Source organism: Protomyctophum parallelum (assembly GCF_964188405.1).
Source record: "Protomyctophum parallelum genome assembly, chromosome: 21".
Lineage (NCBI taxonomy): Eukaryota > Metazoa > Chordata > Actinopteri > Myctophiformes > Myctophidae > Protomyctophum > Protomyctophum parallelum.
Window position 1 is genome coordinate 3,753,806 of NC_139713.1, and position 20,778 is coordinate 3,774,583.

Sequence of the window (20,778 nt, forward strand, 5' to 3'; positions counted from 1 at the left end):
CAGACTGTATAGTCATAATATGTAGAGACTAGAGACACAGACAGACTGTATAGTCATATATGTAGAGCCTAGAGACACATACAGACTGTATAGTCATATATGTAGAGCCTAGAGACACATACAGACTGTATAGTCATCATATGTAGAGACTAGAGACACAGACAGACTGTATAGTCATCATATGTAGAGCCTAGAGACACACACAGACTGTATAGTCATAATATGTAGAGACTAGAGACACAGACAGACTGTATAGTCATCATATGTAGAGCCTAGAGACACAGACAGACTGTATAGTCATATATGTAGAGACTAGAGACACAGACAGACTGTATAGTCATATATGTAGAGACACATACAGACTGTATAGTCATCATATGTAGAGCCTAGAGACACATACAGACTGTATAGTCATAATATGTAGAGACTAGAGACACAGACAGACTGTATAGTCATCATATGTAGAGCCTAGAGACACAGACAGACTGTATAGTCATATATGTAGAGACTAGAGACACACACAGACTGTATAGTCATATATGTAGAGACTAGAGACACATACAGACTGTATAGTCATATATGTAGAGACTAGAGACACATACAGACTGTATAGTCATCATATGTAGAGAGACTAGAGACACACACAGACTGTATAGTCATATATGTAGAGACTAGAGACACATACAGACTGTATAGTCATATATGTAGAGACTAGAGACACAGACAGACTGTATAGTCATCATATGTAGAGCCTAGAGACACAGACAGACTGTATAGTCATATATGTAGAGACTAGAGACACAAACAGACTGTATAGTCATATATGTAGAGACACATACAGACTGTATAGTCATCATATGTAGAGCCTAGAGACACAGACAGACTGTATAGTCATATATGTAGAGACTAGAGACACACACAGACTGTATAGTCATATATGTAGAGACTAGAGACACATACAGACTGTATAGTCATCATATGTAGAGACTAGAGACACATACAGACTGTATAGTCATATATGTAGAGAGACTAGAGACACACACAGACTGTATAGTCATATATGTAGAGACTAGAGACACATACAGACTGTATAGTCATCATATGTAGAGAGACTAGAGACACATACAGACTGTATAGTCATCATATGTAGAGAGACTAGAGACACATACAGACTGTATAGTCATATATGTAGAGACACATACAGACTGTATAGTCATAATATGTAGAGACTAGAGACACATACAGACTGTATAGTCATATATGTAGAGACTAGAGACACACACAGACTGTATAGTCATATATGTAGAGACTAGAGACACATACAGACTGTATAGTCATATATGTAGAGACTAGAGACACATACAGACTGTATAGTCATCATATGTAGAGAGACTAGAGACACATACAGACTGTATAGTCATATATGTAGAGACTAGAGACACATACAGACTGTATAGTCATATATGTAGAGACTAGAGACACATACAGACTGTATAGTCATCATATGTAGAGAGACTAGAGACACAGACAGACTGTATAGTCATAATATGTAGAGACTAGAGACACATACAGACTGTATAGTCATAATATGTAGAGAGACTAGAGACACATACAGACTGTATAGTCATATATGTAGAGACTAGAGACACATACAGACTGTATAGTCATAATATGTAGAGACACATACAGACTGTATAGTCATATATGTAGAGAGACTAGAGACACAGACAGACTGTATAGTCATCATATGTAGAGACTAGAGACACAGACAGACTGTATAGTCATAATATGTAGAGAGACTAGAGACACATACAGACTGTATAGTCATATATGTAGAGACTAGAGACACATACAGACTGTATAGTCATAATATGTATAGACTAGAGACACATACAGACTGTATAGTCATAATATGTATAGACTAGAGACACATACAGACTGTATAGTCATATATGTAGAGACTAGAGACACATACAGACTGTATAGTCATAATATGTAGAGACTAGAGACACATACAGACTGTATAGTCATATATGTAGAGACTAGAGACACACACAGACTGTATAGTCATATATGTAGAGACTAGAGACACATACAGACTGTATAGTCATATATGTAGAGCCTAGAGACACAGACAGACTGTATAGTCATATATGTATAGACTAGAGACACATACAGACTGTATAGCCATAATATGTAGAGACTAGAGACACATACAGACTGTATAGTCATATATGTATAGACTAGAGACACATACAGACTGTATAGTCATATATGTAGAGACTAGAGACACATACAGACTGTATAGTCATCATATGTAGAGAGACTAGAGACACAGACAGACTGTATAGTCATATATGTAGATACTAGAGACACATACAGACTGTATAGTCATATATGTAGAGACTAGAGACACATACAGACTGTATAGTCATAATATGTAGAGAGACTAGAGACACATACAGACTGTATAGTCATATATGTAGAGACTAGAGACACATACAGACTGTATAGTCATAATATGTAGAGACTAGAGACACATACAGACTGTATAGTCATAATATGTAGAGACACATACAGACTGTATAGTCATATATGTAGAGAGACTAGAGACACAGACAGACTGTATAGTCATCATATGTAGAGACTAGAGACACAGACAGACTGTATAGTCATAATATGTAGAGAGACTAGAGACACATACAGACTGTATAGTCATATATGTAGAGACTAGAGACACATACAGACTGTATAGTCATAATATGTAGAGAGACTAGAGACACATACAGACTGTATAGTCATATATGTAGAGACTAGAGACACATACAGACTGTATAGTCATAATATGTAGAGACACATACAGACTGTATAGTCATATATGTAGAGAGACTAGAGACACAGACAGACTGTATAGTCATCATATGTAGAGACTAGAGACACAGACAGACTGTATAGTCATAATATGTAGAGACTAGAGACACATACAGACTGTATAGTCATAATATGTATAGACTAGAGACACATACAGACTGTATAGTCATAATATGTATAGACTAGAGACACATACAGACTGTATAGTCATATATGTAGAGACTAGAGACACATACAGACTGTATAGTCATAATATGTAGAGACTAGAGACACATACAGACTGTATAGTCATATATGTAGAGACTAGAGACACACACAGACTGTATAGTCATATATGTAGAGACTAGAGACACATACAGACTGTATAGTCATATATGTAGAGCCTAGAGACACAGACAGACTGTATAGTCATATATGTATAGACTAGAGACACATACAGACTGTATAGCCATAATATGTAGAGACTAGAGACACATACAGACTGTATAGTCATATATGTATAGACTAGAGACACATACAGACTGTATAGTCATATATGTAGAGACTAGAGACACATACAGACTGTATAGTCATCATATGTAGAGACTAGAGACACATACAGACTGTATAGTCATAATATGTAGAGACTAGAGACACATACAGACTGTATAGTCATATATGTAGAGACTAGAGACACATACAGACTGTATAGTCATAATATGTAGAGACTAGAGACACATACAGACTGTATAGTCATAATATGTAGAGACTAGAGACACATACAGACTGTATAGTCATAATATGTAGAGACTAGAGACACATACAGACTGTATAGTCATATATGTATAGACTAGAGACACATACAGACTGTATAGTCATAATATGTAGAGACTAGAGACACATACAGACTGTATAGTCATAATATGTAGAGACTAGAGACACATACAGACTGTATAGTCATAATATGTAGAGACTAGAGACACATACAGACTGTATAGTCATATATGTATAGACTAGAGACACATACAGACTGTATAGTCATAATATGTATAGACTAGAGACACATACAGACTGTATAGTCATATATGTATAGACTAGAGACACATACAGACTGTATAGTCATATATGTAGAGACTAGAGACACATACAGACTGTATAGTCATATATGTAGAGACTAGAGACACATACAGACTGTATAGTCATAATATGTAGAGACTAGAGACACATACAGACTGTATAGTCATATATGTAGAGCCTAGAGACACATACAGACTGTATAGTCATAATATGTAGAGACTAGAGACACATACAGACTGTATAGTCATAATATGTAGAGACTAGAGACACAGACAGACTGTATAGTCATAATATGTAGAGAGACTAGAGACACATACAGACTGTATAGTCATATATGTAGAGACTAGAGACACAAACAGACTGTATAGTCATATATGTAGAGACTAGAGACACAAACAGACTGTATAGTCATATATGTAGAGACACATACAGACTGTATAGTCATAATATGTAGAGACTAGAGACACATACAGACTGTATAGTCATATATGTAGAGACTAGAGACACATACAGACTGTATAGTCATATATGTAGAGACTAGAGACACATACAGACTGTATAGTCATAATATGTAGAGACTAGAGACACATACAGACTGTATAGTCATATATGTAGAGACTAGAGACACAAACAGACTGTATAGTCATATATGTAGAGACACATACAGACTGTATAGTCATAATATGTAGAGACTAGAGACACATACAGACTGTATAGTCATATATGTAGAGACTAGAGACACATACAGACTGTATAGTCATATATGTAGAGACTAGAGACACATACAGACTGTATAGTCATAATATGTAGAGACTAGAGACACATACAGACTGTATAGTCATATATGTAGAGACTAGAGACACATACAGACTGTATAGTCATAATATGTAGAGACTAGAGACACATACAGACTGTATAGTCATATATGTAGAGACACATACAGACTGTATAGTCATATATGTAGAGAGACTAGAGACACATACAGACTGTATAGTCATATATGTAGAGACTAGAGACACAAACAGACTGTATAGTCATATATGTAGAGACACATACAGACTGTATAGTCATAATATGTAGAGACTAGAGACACATACAGACTGTATAGTCATATATGTAGAGACTAGAGACACAAACAGACTGTATAGTCATATATGTAGAGACTAGAGACACAAACAGACTGTATAGTCATATATGTAGAGACTAGAGACACAGACAGACTGTATAGTCATAATATGTAGAGACTAGAGACACATACAGACTGTATAGTCATAATATGTAGAGACTAGAGACACATACAGACTGTAGTCATAATATGTAGAGCCTAGAGACACATACAGACTGTATAGTCATAATATGTAGAGCCTAGAGACACATACAGACTGTATAGTCATAATATGTAGAGACTAGAGACACATACAGACTGTAGTCATAATATGTAGAGACTAGAGACACATACAGACTGTATAGTCATAATATGTAGAGACTAGAGACACATACAGACTGTAGTCATAATATGTAGAGAGTAGAGACACATACAGACTGTATAGTCATAATATGTAGAGCCTAGAGACACATACAGACTGTATAGTCATAATATGTAGAGACTAGAGACACATACAGACTGTATAGTCATAATATGTAGAGACTAGAGACACATACAGACTGTATAGTCATAATATGTAGAGACTAGAGACACATACAGACTGTATAGTCATAATATGTAGAGACTAGAGACACATACAGACTGTATAGTCATATATGTAGAGACTAGAGACACAGACAGACTGTATAGTCATAATATGTAGAGACTAGAGACACATACAGACTGTATAGTCATAATATGTAGAGACTAGAGACACATACAGACTGTATAGTCATAATATGTAGAGACTAGAGACACATACAGACTGTATAGTCATATATGTAGAGACTAGAGACACATACAGACTGTATAGTCATATATGTAGAGACTAGAGACACATACAGACTGTATAGTCATATATGTAGAGACTAGAGACACATACAGACTGTATATTCATAATATGTAGAGACTAGAGACACATACAGACTGTATATTCATAATATGTAGAGCCACATTGAGATGGTGGTCTTGTTTTGTATGTAGGCCTACAGTATGTAATGGTTGCTGTTGGATAGCCTATAGTTCAAAATGACTCCATGAATGAATATGTGTGTACTGTGTGTGTGTGTGTGTGTGTGTGTGTGTGTGTGTGTGTGTGTGTGTGTGTGTGTGTGTGTGTGTGTGTGTGTGTGTGTGTGTGTGTGTGTGTGTGTGTGTGTCATCTCTTCCTGTGAGGGGGGTGCAGTGACAGGCGGTCTCAACCCAAGATGTACAAACTCATGGTGGGTGGTCTACTCTGTGCCGTCACAGGAGCCATCCTCATTCTCCCCGTGGCATTCAGTCGAATCCGTAAGTACCGCGCGCACATGGGACAGGGTTTCTGAACCGCCCACAGCCCTCCTATGAGACACAGACGGGTTTCTGAACGGCCCACAGCCCTCCTATGAGACACAGACGGGTTTCTGAACCGCCCACAGCCCTCCTATGAGACACAGACAGGTTTCTGAACGGCCCACAGCCCTCCTATGAGACACAGACGGGTTTCTGAACGGCCCACAGCCCTCCTATGAGACACAGACAGGTTTCTGAACCGCCCACAGCCCTCCTATGAGACACAGACGGGTTTCTGAACCGCCCACAGCCCTCCTATGAGACACAGACAGGTTTCTGAACGGCCCACAGCCCTCCTATGAGAGACAGACAGGTTTCTGAACCGCCCACAGCCCTCCTATGAGACACAGTCGGGTTTCTGAACGGCCCACAGCCCTCCTATGAGACACAGACGGGTTTCTGAACGGCCCACAGCCCTCCTATGAGACACAGACGGGTTTCTGAACCGCCCACAGCCCTCCTATGAGACACAGACAGGTTTCTGAACGGCCCACAGCCCTCCTATGAGAGACAGACAGGTTTCTGAACCGCCCACAGCCCTCCTATGAGAGACAGACGGGTTTCTGAACGGCCCACAGCCCTCCTATGAGACACAGACAGGTTTCTGAACCGCCCACAGCCCGCCTATGAGACACAGACAGGTTTCTGAACCGCCCACAGCCCTCCTATGAGACACAGACGGGTTTCTGAACGGCCCACAGCCCTCCTATGAGACACAGACAGGTTTCTGAACCGCCCACAGCCCTCCTATGAGACACAGACAGGTTTCTGAACCGCCCACAGCCCTCCTATGAGACACAGACAGGTTTCTGAACGGCCCACAGCCCTCCTATGAGAGACAGACAGGTTTCTGAACCGCCCACAGCCCTCCTATGAGAGACAGACAGGATTCTGAACTGCCCACAGCCCTCCTATGAGACACAGACTGGTTTCTGAACTGTCTGTCTGTCTGTCTGTCTGTCTGTCTGTCTGTCTGTCTGTCTGTCTGTCTGTCTGTCTGTCTGTCTGTCTGTCTGTCTGTCTGTCTGTCTGTCTGTCCTCCCCAACAGCAAATCCAGACAATGATGCCATCCTCATCGTGCTGTCGACAGGGATCAGCTTCCTGGGCGTCATCGTGGGCATGGCATGCTGTCATCCCTGCAAGGGAACACATTTGCTGATTGCAGGGATTTTGTTAATAGCTTCCAGTGAGTTAAACACACACGTTTTCACAGAGTTTATGTACACTTTTGGACCCTTAATTGATGGTCCAAAAGGGAACCATTTTAGAGTCTATAAAAAATATACACTCTGAATCAAGGTTATAATATAGTTTTTCATTTTAGTATAGTTTTAGTTAGTTTTGAATGTCTTTTCTTCCACTAATTCAGTTAGTTTTAATTCGTTTTTAGAGTGGATGCTAAAAAGTGTTAATAACAGTGTAATAACCTCCCGTCTCTCCTTTGCAGCTGCGTTCGGCGCCGTGGCCATGAGCCTGTACACCCTCTACGACGTCAGCCATTACTTCACACTGGTCTGCGGACTGGGCTGGGGAGCCGTGCTCCTAACCTTACTGTCAGGTATGGGAGTCAGGTATGGGTGGGCCGTGCTCCTAACCTTACTGTCAGGTATGGGAGTCAGGTATGGGTGGGCCATGCTCCTAACCTTACTGTCAGGTATGGGTGGGCCGTGCTCCTAACCTTACTGTCAGGTATGGGTGGGCCGTGCTCCTAACCTTACTGTCAGGTATGGGTGGGCCGTGCTCCTAACCTTACTGTCAGGTATGGGTGGGTGGGCCGTGCTCCTAACCTTACTGTCAGGTATGGGTGGGCCGTGCTCCTAACCTTACTGTCAGGTATGGATGGGCCGTGCTCCTAACCTTACTGTCAGGTATGGGTGGGCCGTGCTCCTAACCTTACTGTCAGGTATGGGTGGGCCGTGCTCCTAACCTTACTGTCAGGTATGGGTGGGCCGTGCTCCTAACCTTACTGTCAGGTATGGATGGGCCGTGCTCCTAACCTTACTGTCAGGTATGGGTGGGCCGTGCTCCTAACCTTACTGTCAGGTATGGGTGGGCCGTGCTCCTAACCTTACTGTCAGGTATGGGTGGGCCGTGCTCCTAACCTTACTGTCAGGTATGGGTGGGCCGCGCTCCTAACCTTACTGTCAGGTATGGGTGGGCCGTGCTCCTAACCTTACTGTCAGGTATGGGTGGGCCGTGCTCCTAACCTTACTGTCAGGTATGGGTGGGCCGTGCTCCTAACCTTACTGTCAGGTATGGGTGGGCCGTGCTCCTAACCTTACTGTCAGGTATGGGTGGGCCGTGCTCCTAACCTTACTGTCAGGTATGGGTGGGCCGTGCTCCTAACCTTATACTGTATGGATGGGTGGGCCGTGCTCCTAACCTTATACTGTATGGATGGGTGGGCCGTGCTCCTAACCTTACTGTCAGGTATGGGTGGGCCGTGCTCCTAACCTTACTGTCAGGTATGGGTGGGCCATGCTCCTAACCTTACTGTCAGGTATGGGTGGGCCATGCTCCTAACCTTACTGTCAGGTATGGGTGGGCCATGCTCCTAACCTTACTGTCAGGTATGGGTGGGCCATGCTCCTAACCTTATACTGTATGGATGGGTGGGCCATGCTCCTAACCTTACTGTCAGGTATGGATGGGTGGGCCATGCTCCTAACCTTACTGTCAGGTATGGATGGGTGGGCTGTGCTCCTAACCTTACTGTCAGGTATGGGTGGGCCATGCTCCTAACCTTACTGTCAGGTATGGATGGGTGGGCTGTGCTCCTAACCTTACTGTCAGGTATGGGTGGGCCATGCTCCTAACCTTACTGTCAGGTATGGATGGGTGGGCCATGCTCCTAACCTTACTGTCAGGTATGGATGGGTGGGCCATGCTCCTAACCTTACTGTCAGGTATGGATGGGTGGGCCGTGCTCCTAACCTTACTGTCAGGTATGGGTGGGCCGTGCTCCTAACCTTACTGTCAGGTATGGGTGGGCCATGCTCCTAACTTTACTGTCAGGTATGGGAGTCAGGTATGGGTGGGCCATGCTCCTAACCTTACTGTCAGGTATGGGAGTCAGGTATGGGTGGGCCATGCTCCTAACCTTACTGTCAGGTATGGGTGGGCCGTGCTCCTAACCTTACTGTCAGGTATGGGAGTCAGGTATGGGTGGGCCATGCTCCTAACCTTACTGTCAGGTATGGGTGGGCCGTGCTCCTAACCTTACTGTCAGGTAACTTAGACAGCATTGTATGTACTTTAGACACAGCACTCTATAGTGTATACTCAGTTTGACTGTAACAGATATTCGATATTGTACTGTTTAGTATATTATAGTATATATTGTAGGCTACTGTTTAGTCGGATGCTTATGATCCTCGATGACTATTTCCATGTATTTGTTGAGGGGTGCTAGCCCGCCCCTCCTATATTTCCATGTATTTGTTGAGGGGTGCTAGCCCGCCCCTCCTATATTCATTTTTGAAAAAAAGGTAATTATAGTAATTTATATTTAATAGTTGACACATCGTCCTTTTAGAATGGTCTGTCTGTCTGTCCATGCAGTATAGAAATCTCTCTGCCTCAAAGCTATAGCGTGTTCATCCATGCCTGAACGACAGCGCCCTCTGTCTGTTGCAGCGAGCCTTTACATGTGTGCCTACATAATAAAGAAAAGGCCTGACCAACGACGCTAGAGGGAGATCAGGACCAAAGAGGACAGACAGCGCTCCGCCGCTCCGCGGACATGGAGGCCAGCGCTCCGCGGAGCGGACATGGAGGCCAGCGCTCCGCGGAGCGGACATGGAGGCCAGCGCTCCGCGGAGCGGACATGGAGGCCAGCGCTCCGCGGAGCGGACATGGAGGCCAGCGCTCCGCGGACACGGAGCCGGAGGCCATGCAGGGACTGATGCAGAAATACTGCAATAACCCATTCTGACCTGAGATCAGATTCATAACGAGGTTCCCACTGGACACACACTGGTCTGATTAACCCATTCTGACCTGAGATCAGATTTAAAAAGAAATGTCAGTCGTTCTTCGATTTTTCAAAAATAGCAGACCTACAAGCTCTTAGCGCGCCACTCGGTGGCGCGCTATGAGCTTGTAGATCTGCTATTTTTAAATAGCTAAAGCACAACATGATGCTAACACCAAAATGGGTTCCCGTTCAGAATGGGCTTCAAGGACATCTCAAGGACTGTGTAAAAAAAAAAGAAAAGAAAAGAATACGAATGTATGTGTACTTGTGAATTTTAATATGTATTTATGTCTGTTGTGACTGTGAGTCTGGCGTAGAGGATTTCGTCCTGTGCTGGAAATCTTTTCAATAAATTTCAATAAATAAAATAAAATAAAATAACTATTTAAGAATAACTAAACCTATTCTAAACCAGAACTCACTATGCTGTATATTGCTCCCTCGTACTCCCATACATCAATTACTGTGTGGAGGTATGGCGTAGGCTATGGGGGAACAACTACAAAACAACTATCCAGCCAATATTCCTACTTAAAAAAGAATTGTCACCCAATCTGAGTATTACGCACCAACCAACCTATTATTCATTCAATTAAACACCATAAAACTCCAAGATATAGTAGATCTAAATACCGCAATAACAATGTATAAGTCACACAATCACCTGCTCCCGAGCTGTATCCAAGAGCTGTTCTGGCCTAGAGAGAGCTGCTACAACCTAAGAGCTGTTCTGGCCTAGAGAGAGCTGCTACAACCTAAGAGCTGTTCTGGCCTAGAGAGAGAGCCACTATACAACCTAAGAGCTGTTCTGGCCTAGAGAAAGAGCCACTATACAACCTAAGAGCTGTTCTGGCCTAGAGAGAGAGCCGCTATACAACCTAAGAGCTGTTCTGGCCTAGAGAGAGAGCCGCTATACAACCTAAGAGCTGTTCTGGCCTAGAGAGAGAGCCACTATACAACCTAAGAGCTGTTCAGGCCTAGAGAGAGAGCCACTATACAACCTAAGAGCTGTTCTGGCCTAGAGAGAGAGCCGCTATACAACCTAAGAGCTGTTCTGGCCTAGAGAGAGAACTGCTATACAACCTAAGAGCTGTTCTGGCCTAGAAAGAGCCGCTATACAACCTAAGAGCTGTTCTGGCCTAGAGAGAGCCACTATACAACCTAAGAGCTGTTCTGGCCTAGAGAGAGAGCCGCTATACAACCTAAGAGCTGTTCTGGCCTAGAGAGAGAGCCACTATACAACCTAAGAGCTGTTCTGGCCTAGAGAGAGCCACTATACAACCTAAGAGCTGTTCTGGCCTAGAGAGAGAGCCGCTACAACCTAAGAGCTGTTCTGGCCTAGAGAGAGAGCCACTATACAACCTAAGAGCTGTTCTGGCCTAGAGAGAGAGCCACTATACAACCTAAGAGCTGTTCTGGCCTAGAGAGAGAGCCACTATACAACCTAAGAGCTGTTCTGGCCTAGAGAGAGCCACTATACAACCTAAGAGCTGTTCAGGCCTAGAGAGAGAGCCACTATACAACCTAAGAGCTGTTCTGGCCTAGAGAGAGAACTGCTATACAACCTAAGAGCTGTTCTGGCCTGGAGAGAGAGCCGCTATACAACCTAAGAGCTGTTCTGGCCTAGAGAGAGCCACTATACAACCTAAGAGCTGTTCTGGCCTAGAGAGAGAGCCGCTACAACCTAAGAGCTGTTCTGGCCTAGAGAGAGAGCCACTATACAACCTAAGAGCTGTTCTGGCCTAGAGAGAGAGCCACTATACAACCTAAGAGCTGTTCTGGCCTAGAGAGAGCCACTATACAACCTAAGAGCTGTTCAGGCCTAGAGAGAGAGCCACTATACAACCTAAGAGCTGTTCTGGCCTAGAGAGAGAACTGCTATACAACCTAAGAGCTGTTCTGGCCTAGAGAGAGAACTGCTATACAACCTAAGAGCTGTTCAGGCCTAGAGAGAGAGCCACTATACAACCTAAGAGCTGTTCTGGCCTAGAGAGAGAGCCGCTATACAACCTAAGAGCTGTTCTGGCCTAGAGAGAGAGCCACTATACAACCTAAGAGGCACTACCATTATTCAAACAAATGCTAGAACAAACATCAGAGAGAGGTGCATATCGGTCAGAGGGGTCAAGGGGTCAGAGGGGTCAAGCTGTGGAATGGATTAGGATGACGAACTAAAAAGCTGTAGTACAATAAATACATTAAAAAAATTGTATAGATCAAAAATAGTAGATACATAATTATAGAACATTGATATGATGTTTTGTGTTTTGTTTTGTTGTTTTTGTTCTTTTGTCTTGTTGCTGTTAACTGTATATTGTCCTGTCTGTCTTTGTTTTTGTTTTATGTTATGTTTGTTTGTTTGTTTTTGTTTTGTTTTCTTGTTTTTTTCCCCCTTCTGTTTGCTTTGTTGTATTCTTTTCCCTCTGAAAGCCATTTATCTGTTAGAAGGGTAGTAACGTCACGGTTATATTAGCAAAAGCCTATTGTTTGCATAAATCATTCATTCTTTATTGTTTGATCTTAATCCTAGATTATTTTAAATGTTAAATAATTTATAGTTTTCCGTTTTTTCTTTCATTCTTGGAGACTATCTGGAGCAGGGTTGGTGCAACTTTGACGATGGAGAGGGCCACTATATTTCCACTCACTCCCTAGGGACATATTACTGTCGTAGCAGAAATAGCCGATCTACAAGCTCAAAACGCGTTGCGCTGCGACGCATTTTGAGCTTGTAGATCGGCTATTTTTGCTATATTCGAATTGGAACCCTGAAAATTTACACTTTTATGTAATTTCAAATGCCTTTAATTATACGTGTGTTGAGCATTGAGCTACTAATTTAGACTGAAGTAATTAAAGCAGGTCATGTTTGCATGTTGTGGAATTGTAAACAGCTGGAACCAATATATTGTTGTGAGCTTGTACATCTAAACTCATATAACAACGTTGTTGTGAGCTTGTAGATCTAAGCTCACATAACGTCGTTGTGAGCTTGTAGATCTAAGCTCACATAACGTCGTTGTGAGCTTGTAGATCTAAGCTCACATAACGTTGTTGTGAGCTTGTAGATTGGCTCTGTTTTTGGATAAGGTTCTAGAATTGTAGATGCTGCATGGGTTCAAATGAAGTGTTTCTTCCACCAGGTGGCAGTAAAGGGTTACAAGGAGGCGTTGTGTAAAGTTTGGTGGCAGTGACTCAACTCTCTAGTCTAGACTACAACACCTTGTTTCAACTGCACGTTTTACACAAATAGGCCTATACTGACAACCTAAACATTCAATGTGTTTAATATCAACAAGCTACAGCTGCTGAACAATGGACACAACTCACAGCAAACCACATGAACATTTATTCATTAAACATGGAAACAAAAGAGTTCAAACTACAGAAATGAGAGTAGCCTATAGGCTAGTAGCCACCACACCACAGCAGGTGAACTCAATGCTCCAACTATAAGTCCAAAGTGTGTCAACTCTTATCTGAGACATTTAAAGGATTAACTTACAAACAGACACAATGATAGATGAACTTGTGGATTCTACAAAGAGCAGACAGACAATAAACAAAACCAACTGAAGAACAATGAATGCAGGAGCAAAAGGCTGGGAGGAAGCGCCACTTCATCTTAGAAGGTAAGGCTCATCTAGAATATAAATATAAATGCTGTTTAATTTAGTTACAATGCTGTGTGTTGCTGACATGACGTGTTGGTGCTACTTATTGCGCAGCTGTGCACTTTGATGAGGTTAATTAGATGCTGGTTGGCTGCTGGTGCTTGTAGGTCACTTTGATGAGGTTAATTAGATGCTGGTTGGCTGCTGGTGCTTGTAGGTCTTTGATGAGGTTAATTAGCTGCTGTTTGGCTGCTGGTAGGTCTTGTAGGTCTTGTAGGTCTTGTAGGTCTTGTAGGTCCCCATAAATAAAAAGCATAAATCACAGACATGCTTGGTTGTGTATTTAGAAGAACGTTGTGTGATTTGTGGTGCATATTTGTTTACATTATATTAGCTGTGGCCATAATATTGAGTTGTCATGAATGTCTGGTTGTTCTGCTCTTGGTCTCATTGGGGCTTAATTGTCCAATGAAATAGAAATGGAGGGGAAAAATCTATCAAGCTTTGTGGATTAGACAGTTTCACTATTACAGATATAAGTTCTCATGTAGGATACAGTTGTTTCTTTTGGGCATGTTTTCATAGTAGTACCTGTATGGTGTTGTCATGGTTACCAACATGAGAGAGAGAGAGAGAGAGAGAGAGAGAGAGAGAGAGAGAGAGAGAGAGAGAGAGAGAGAGAGAGAGAGAGAGAGAGAGAGAGAGAGAGAGAGAGAGAGAGAGAGAGAGAGAGAGATTTGATATTATTTTCTGTTGTATTATATATCTTTCAGTTTTTGCTGCATTTGATGCTTTCAATACTGTAGTTGTACCAGTATTGAGATGTTGAAAACTAGTTTTAGTCATATTTTAGTCACTAACTAAAATATGTCTTGGTGGTGTCGTAATGCCTGATTATGCACTTGGTTGCATGCTGAAAGATCTAAAAGCTCAGTGTGAGCTTGTAGATCTCAAAAGTGAAAAAAGGCAATGCTGGTGAACTGTACAGTGCATGGCAGATGTCTTCATGATGCTACAAGCTCAGTGTGAGCTTGTAGATCTGCTAGTTTCAGCAGATTGCAGAATTATGCGGAATGTCCCATTTCACAATGCATACAAATCATTTGAAAATAGCAGATCTACAAGATCACAATGCATTGCAAAGTGACACATTGTGAGCTTGTAGATCTGCTAGTTTCAGCAGAATAATGCAGAATTTCACAATGCTCTGGGACAGTGGTGGAAAGTAACTACGTACATTTACTTAAGCACTGTACTTAATTACAGTACATTTACTTAAGCACTGTACTTAATTACAGTACATTTACTTAAGCACTGTACAGTACAGTGCATTTACTTAAGCACTGTACTGAATTACAGTACATTTACTTAAGCACTGTACTTAATTACAGTACATTTACTTAAGCACTGTACTGAATTACAGTACATTTACTTAAGCACTGTACTGAATTACAGTACATTTACTTAAGCACTGTACAATTTTGAGGTATTGTTTTTTTGTCGAGTATTTCCTATTATAAAATAGTTCAGCTGTTGAAGTGGAGCTCATCAATGTCATATTTCTTCCATTGATAAATCTAAATGGAGGAGAGAGTAAATGGTAAATGGTGCATTTATATAACGCCTTTATCCAAGGCGCTTTACATAGATTGTGCATTACATTCACACACACATTCATATGGTGGTGGAAAACCATGCAAGGCACCAACCAGCACATCAGGAGCAATTAGGGGTTCAGAGTCTTGCTCAAGGACACTTTGACACTAACTCTGGGGGAGCCCACAGGGTTCGAACTGGCAACCTTGCGGTTACCATCCAGACTTGAATGCTAGATATTTACAATTTACATTTAGAGGCCAATATTCTACCATCATTACAGTATGTACAAATTATAGTAACTTCCTCCACTGGTGATGTCATCACTGTGTAATTCTGTACGGCTGCCTTTTCAGAACTTCTCATTTGAAGTCATTTTCATATAATTGGTGTTGTCTAGATATGGACTAGTATGTAAATATCTGAAGTCATTTACATATAACTGGTGTTGTCTAGATATGGACTAGTATGTAAATATCTGAAGTTGTTCCTCATCTGTTGACCTACATTTAAAGAAGTCCAAACTCAGGGATGTTTATTGTTCAACTGCACATCCTGTACATTAATTTAGTTACTAAAGTGTACTCTTTATCATATGAGGTACAACAGTTTAACCCCCTGATGTGAACAATTCTACATGTTGAAATGTAACAGTAATTTACAGTGATTAGAGTTCATGTACTGTTTTATTTATAACATTCACTGTTTTAACAAACTGATTTGGACCAAACCCAGTTTCATCACAAACACTTTATTGATCCTATCTGTCTGTGGTGTTAAAATGAAACAGATGGCTGTTATTCATTGATTACATGTTACATTACATAGTCTCCCCTTTATCTGAATAATGGAAATATGAATTATCCTCCGGATCCCCAGCATGAATATTCTGGGGGGAACATTTCCCAAAATAGCAGATCTACAAGCTCATTGTCTATGTGGTGTGTCACCACAAAGGGTTAATCAGGTGCTGCACATACACATTAGTGTTGTTTTTGGCAGCTAATTTAGATTCTAGTTTTAGTCATAGGGCCGTTTGCACCAAGAAAGATTAAATAAAGCTTAGTTTAGTGTTAATCAGGGATTTGTTGATCAAGGATAAATTTTAATTCGAGTTGTGTTGCATCACTTAATTTTAAGCATTGCTTAACAGATCTGTGATTAAATCCTTAACCTGTGATTAAAATCCATTAAACTGTGATTAAAACTTTAAACTGTGATTAATTCATGGATTAAACTTTGTTGTGTGTCCGCCATCTTGGTTTTGCGCTGTAAATAAACAGCAGCAGTCGTGAGCATCATTAGCGTTCTATTTCATTCATATTTGAGAATGTTTAAAGTAAATTATAGACTAAAATAGATATAATAATAAAAACCGTCTCGCTCGCTAAAAAACCCCAACAGACGTATAAGCTCAGAGAGCGTCACTCCGTGGTGCGTGGTAGGTTTATAGATCTGTTCCGTTGATCACACACCTCCTCCGATAGTTTCCCAAACAACAACAAACATGGCGCAGCGCGCAAGGGGTCCAATCTTCACTAGCCATGAAAAGCATTTATCATGTCAGTTAATGGAGCAGTACGGGAGGAAAAAGACAGACAATGTAACGGTGAGAAAGAAAGACTTGGCATGGGACGAGTTGTGTACGTGTTTGTGTTTCAATGGTTCAGCGGGTATCGAGGATAAACGAGACGCTTCTGAGGGAAGGAGGGAGACTCCTTTCTCACAGGAGGTGGACCCCCACCCGGAAAGATTGATGCGTTTGTCACAGAAGATCATGGAGTTGTTCCCCGAGCAAATAAAGCCCTCACCAAACCCATATGATGACGATGCCCTGGCTGACCATTTTGACCAAGCCAAATAAAGCCCTTACCAAACCCATATGATGACGATGCCCTGGCTGACCATTTTGACCAACCCAAATAAAGCCCTCACCAAACCCATATGATGACGATGCCCTGGCTGACCATTTTGACCAACCCAAATAAAGCCCTTACCAAACCCATATGATGACGATGCCCTGGCTGACCATTTTGACCAAGCCAAATAAAGCCCTTACCAAACCCATATGATGACGATGCCCTGGCTGACCATTTTGACCAACCCAAATAAAGCCCTTACCAAACCCATATGATGACGATGCCCTGGCTGACCATTTTGACCAAGCCAAATAAAGCCCTTACCAAACCCATATGATGACGATGCCCTGGCTGACCATTTTGACCAAGTCTTACTGCTGGTACCAACGGACCAAGCAGCGCACCTACCATCAACGTCCACCTCTGAACGTGAGTCCAGCCACTGTGTGTGTGTGTGTGTGTGTGTGTGTGTGTGTGTGTGTGTGTGTGTGTGTGTGTGTGTGTGTGTGTGTGTGTGTGTGTGTGTGTGTGTGTGTGTGTGTGTGTGTGTGTGTGTGTGTGTGTGTGTGTGTGTGTCATTTATTGTTCAGTATAATGTAATGTCAGTATCATGTCAGTAGTATTTCAATAATTATGGTCAGTATAATACCAGTTTAACTTTTTTTTGCCCTGACAGTATAATACCAATATCATATTTCAGCATGATGATATTGGCATGATATTTAAATGATACTATAATGCCCATGTTACTTACTAACAAAATCACTGTTCATGTAGGCCTACATACATTGTAATGTAAATAAAACAAATGATGTTGTGCCCATAGCCATGAGACATTGTACAATGAAACAAATGAACAATCTGTTTGAATGAAAACCTTCTTCAACATTCAAACTGTATTAATATGGAAAAAAAAGAAAATCACATAAAAAAAAACGAGTTTATATATTTATTTTAGGCATGTTCATTCTGGCGAGATGAGGCATATTCTGCTGGGAGTGGTCACAATTGTGCTATAGGCTACTGTACTAAAGTAGTTTTTAAATCTTTTATGTATTTTTTAGATAATGGTGTACATGTGAAGACTGCCCCCCCCCCCTCTGCTCCTGCCATTGTGAAAAAAGGTGTCGGCGAAGGAGCAACCCCAGGACAGTCCCACACGCTTCAGCCCCAGGACAGTCCCACACGCTTCAGCCCCAGGACAGTCCCACACGCTTCAGCCCCAGGACAGTCCCACACGCTTCAGCCCCAGGACAGTCCCACACGCTTCAGCACGGCAGCCCATCAAAGTGCCCTTCTGTGCACAGGACTCCACCAGGATAGGAATGTAGGACATTGCAGCTTGCCTTCATCTGGTGGTTGGATAAAAGGGCAACAAAAGTAAATTATCCACAGATCCGTGCAGTTAGAGGTAAAAACACTTTTCGGCCAGTTATAGCGCCACCTTGAGGCTGAGTTGAAATTGTTCATTTGGCATTTCTTCCTCGGCCTAGTGGGAATGTGCGTGCACAATTTCACGGAAATCATGCGATGTGTTCATGATTTGCAGCATTTTGTTTGAAACTGAGCACTCCTGTGAACTTTGGAAGGCAATCTTAACCAATCAGGATGGAGTCTGAGAAATGTGAAAGACCCGTTTCGTTGAATGGCTCTAGAGAGACTGTACCAATTTGCGCGATGTTTGGACAAAATCTGTAGGTGTACTGTGCAAAAACTTGTTTTGCACAAAGCAGCCTCCTGGTGGCGCTATAACAGGCCGTTATCGAAAGTTTGGGGCAGAGGTTCATCGTTGGCATCCAGGGAGTGTGTGTGCAAAATTTGGCATCGACCGGGTTAACGGTGGCCAAGATTAGCTGCTCACGGACACACACACACGGACAGACACACACACACACACGGACGGACGGACGGACACACGGACGGAGTGCAAAACATACTCTCCCCCCATGCCTTCGGCCTGGTGGAGACAAAAAGGACACAAATGAATATCATTTTGATGTTCTGGAATTGGAGAAAGAGAAGAATATAATTCAGATAGAAGATGCAACGTTACAGAGAGAAGTGCTGCTGCTTCAAAAGGATGCACTCATGACTAATATGACAGCATTTACAGGCTTACAACCCAATGCAATTTCTTCTTAATGAACCCTAGTGTAAATAGATTCATGGCTGGTACAGTATGGCTTACAACCCAATGCAATATCTTCTTAATGAACCCTAGTGTAAATAGATTCATGGCTGGTACAGTATTGTAGGCTAATGATTTTGTTAATCCATTTACCTGTGTTGTAAATGTCACCAAAGGAGACAGGTTGTGATCACTACTGTGAAACACCATAGAGTCCCAGTCCAGACAGTTTAGTCTTTGTTTTTGTGTGGATTATAGATGCTAGATGTGGGCTATGAGGTTTTGTATTGAGTTGTTCTTGAAATGTACTGTACATCTCCAAACTGTTACATTCTGGGCGGGAACCCCTTTTGGTGTTAGCATCATGTCATGCTTTAAGCTATTGAAAAATAGCAGATCTACAAGCTCATAGCGCGCCACCGAGTGGCGCGCTATGAGCTTGTAGGTCTGCTATTTTTGAAAAATCGAAGAACGACTGACATAGAAACATAGCTTTTTCAGAAAACCGTCAGGATGTAGAAGACACTTTTTAAATCTGATCTCCGGTCAGAATGGGTTAATTATTCAATCAATCCATCAATATGATCTGAATTTGAATTGAATTATTTATTTAGGAAATTGAAGAGAAACAAGACAACTGTTCTTTTATGAGTATGAAGACAAATATGTACTGTACAATAATTTTACAGTAGACGTTGTTTATTTGCATTGGCTGGCATACTTATCTGCAGATGTGTGTTGTATTGGACTATTAATAAATGAACACAGTGGACACTTTGACATGTTTAGTATCTTCCTCAAAGCACAGGCATTGAACAGCGCTCCTTGTATTGGCTGTACAGTACACACAAGGACAAGATTACATTAACATGTTATAGAAGATGTAGAAGTGATTATTATAATTACAAAATGTATCTTTTATTTGATTGATAGAGAAATGTTTTCCTTTAGGCTCGTGTGTACATAATACACGCCCAAATTAACCCATTCTGACCTGAGATCAGATTAATACGAGGTTTCCACTGGACACACACTAGTCTGATTAACCCATTCTGACCTGAGATCAGATTCATACGAGGTTTCCACTGGACACACACTAGTCTGATTAACCCATTCTGACCTGAGATCAGATTCTAAAAATGTCAGTCGTTCTTCGATTCTTCAAAAAATAGCAGACCTACAAGCTCGTATCGCGCCACTC

At 41.7% G+C, this 20,778-nt stretch overlaps 1 protein-coding gene across 1 annotated transcript in view; it reads left to right on the forward strand.

The window, feature by feature from the left end:
• LOC310879132 (uncharacterized protein) overlaps nucleotides 1-10,383 on the forward strand; it is a 12,396-nt gene extending 2,013 nt beyond the window's left edge. The window contains exons 2-5 of the mRNA XM_083793571.1: nucleotides 6,258-6,361; nucleotides 7,453-7,590; nucleotides 7,852-7,962; nucleotides 10,041-10,383. Of these exons, the coding sequence (XP_083649697.1) occupies nucleotides 6,280-6,361; nucleotides 7,453-7,590; nucleotides 7,852-7,962; nucleotides 10,041-10,096 (387 nt within the window). The 5' untranslated portion in view covers nucleotides 6,258-6,279 and the 3' untranslated portion in view covers nucleotides 10,097-10,383. The remainder of the gene's footprint in view (nucleotides 1-6,257; nucleotides 6,362-7,452; nucleotides 7,591-7,851; nucleotides 7,963-10,040) is intronic.
• Nucleotides 10,384-20,778: the final 10,395 nt, after the last annotated feature.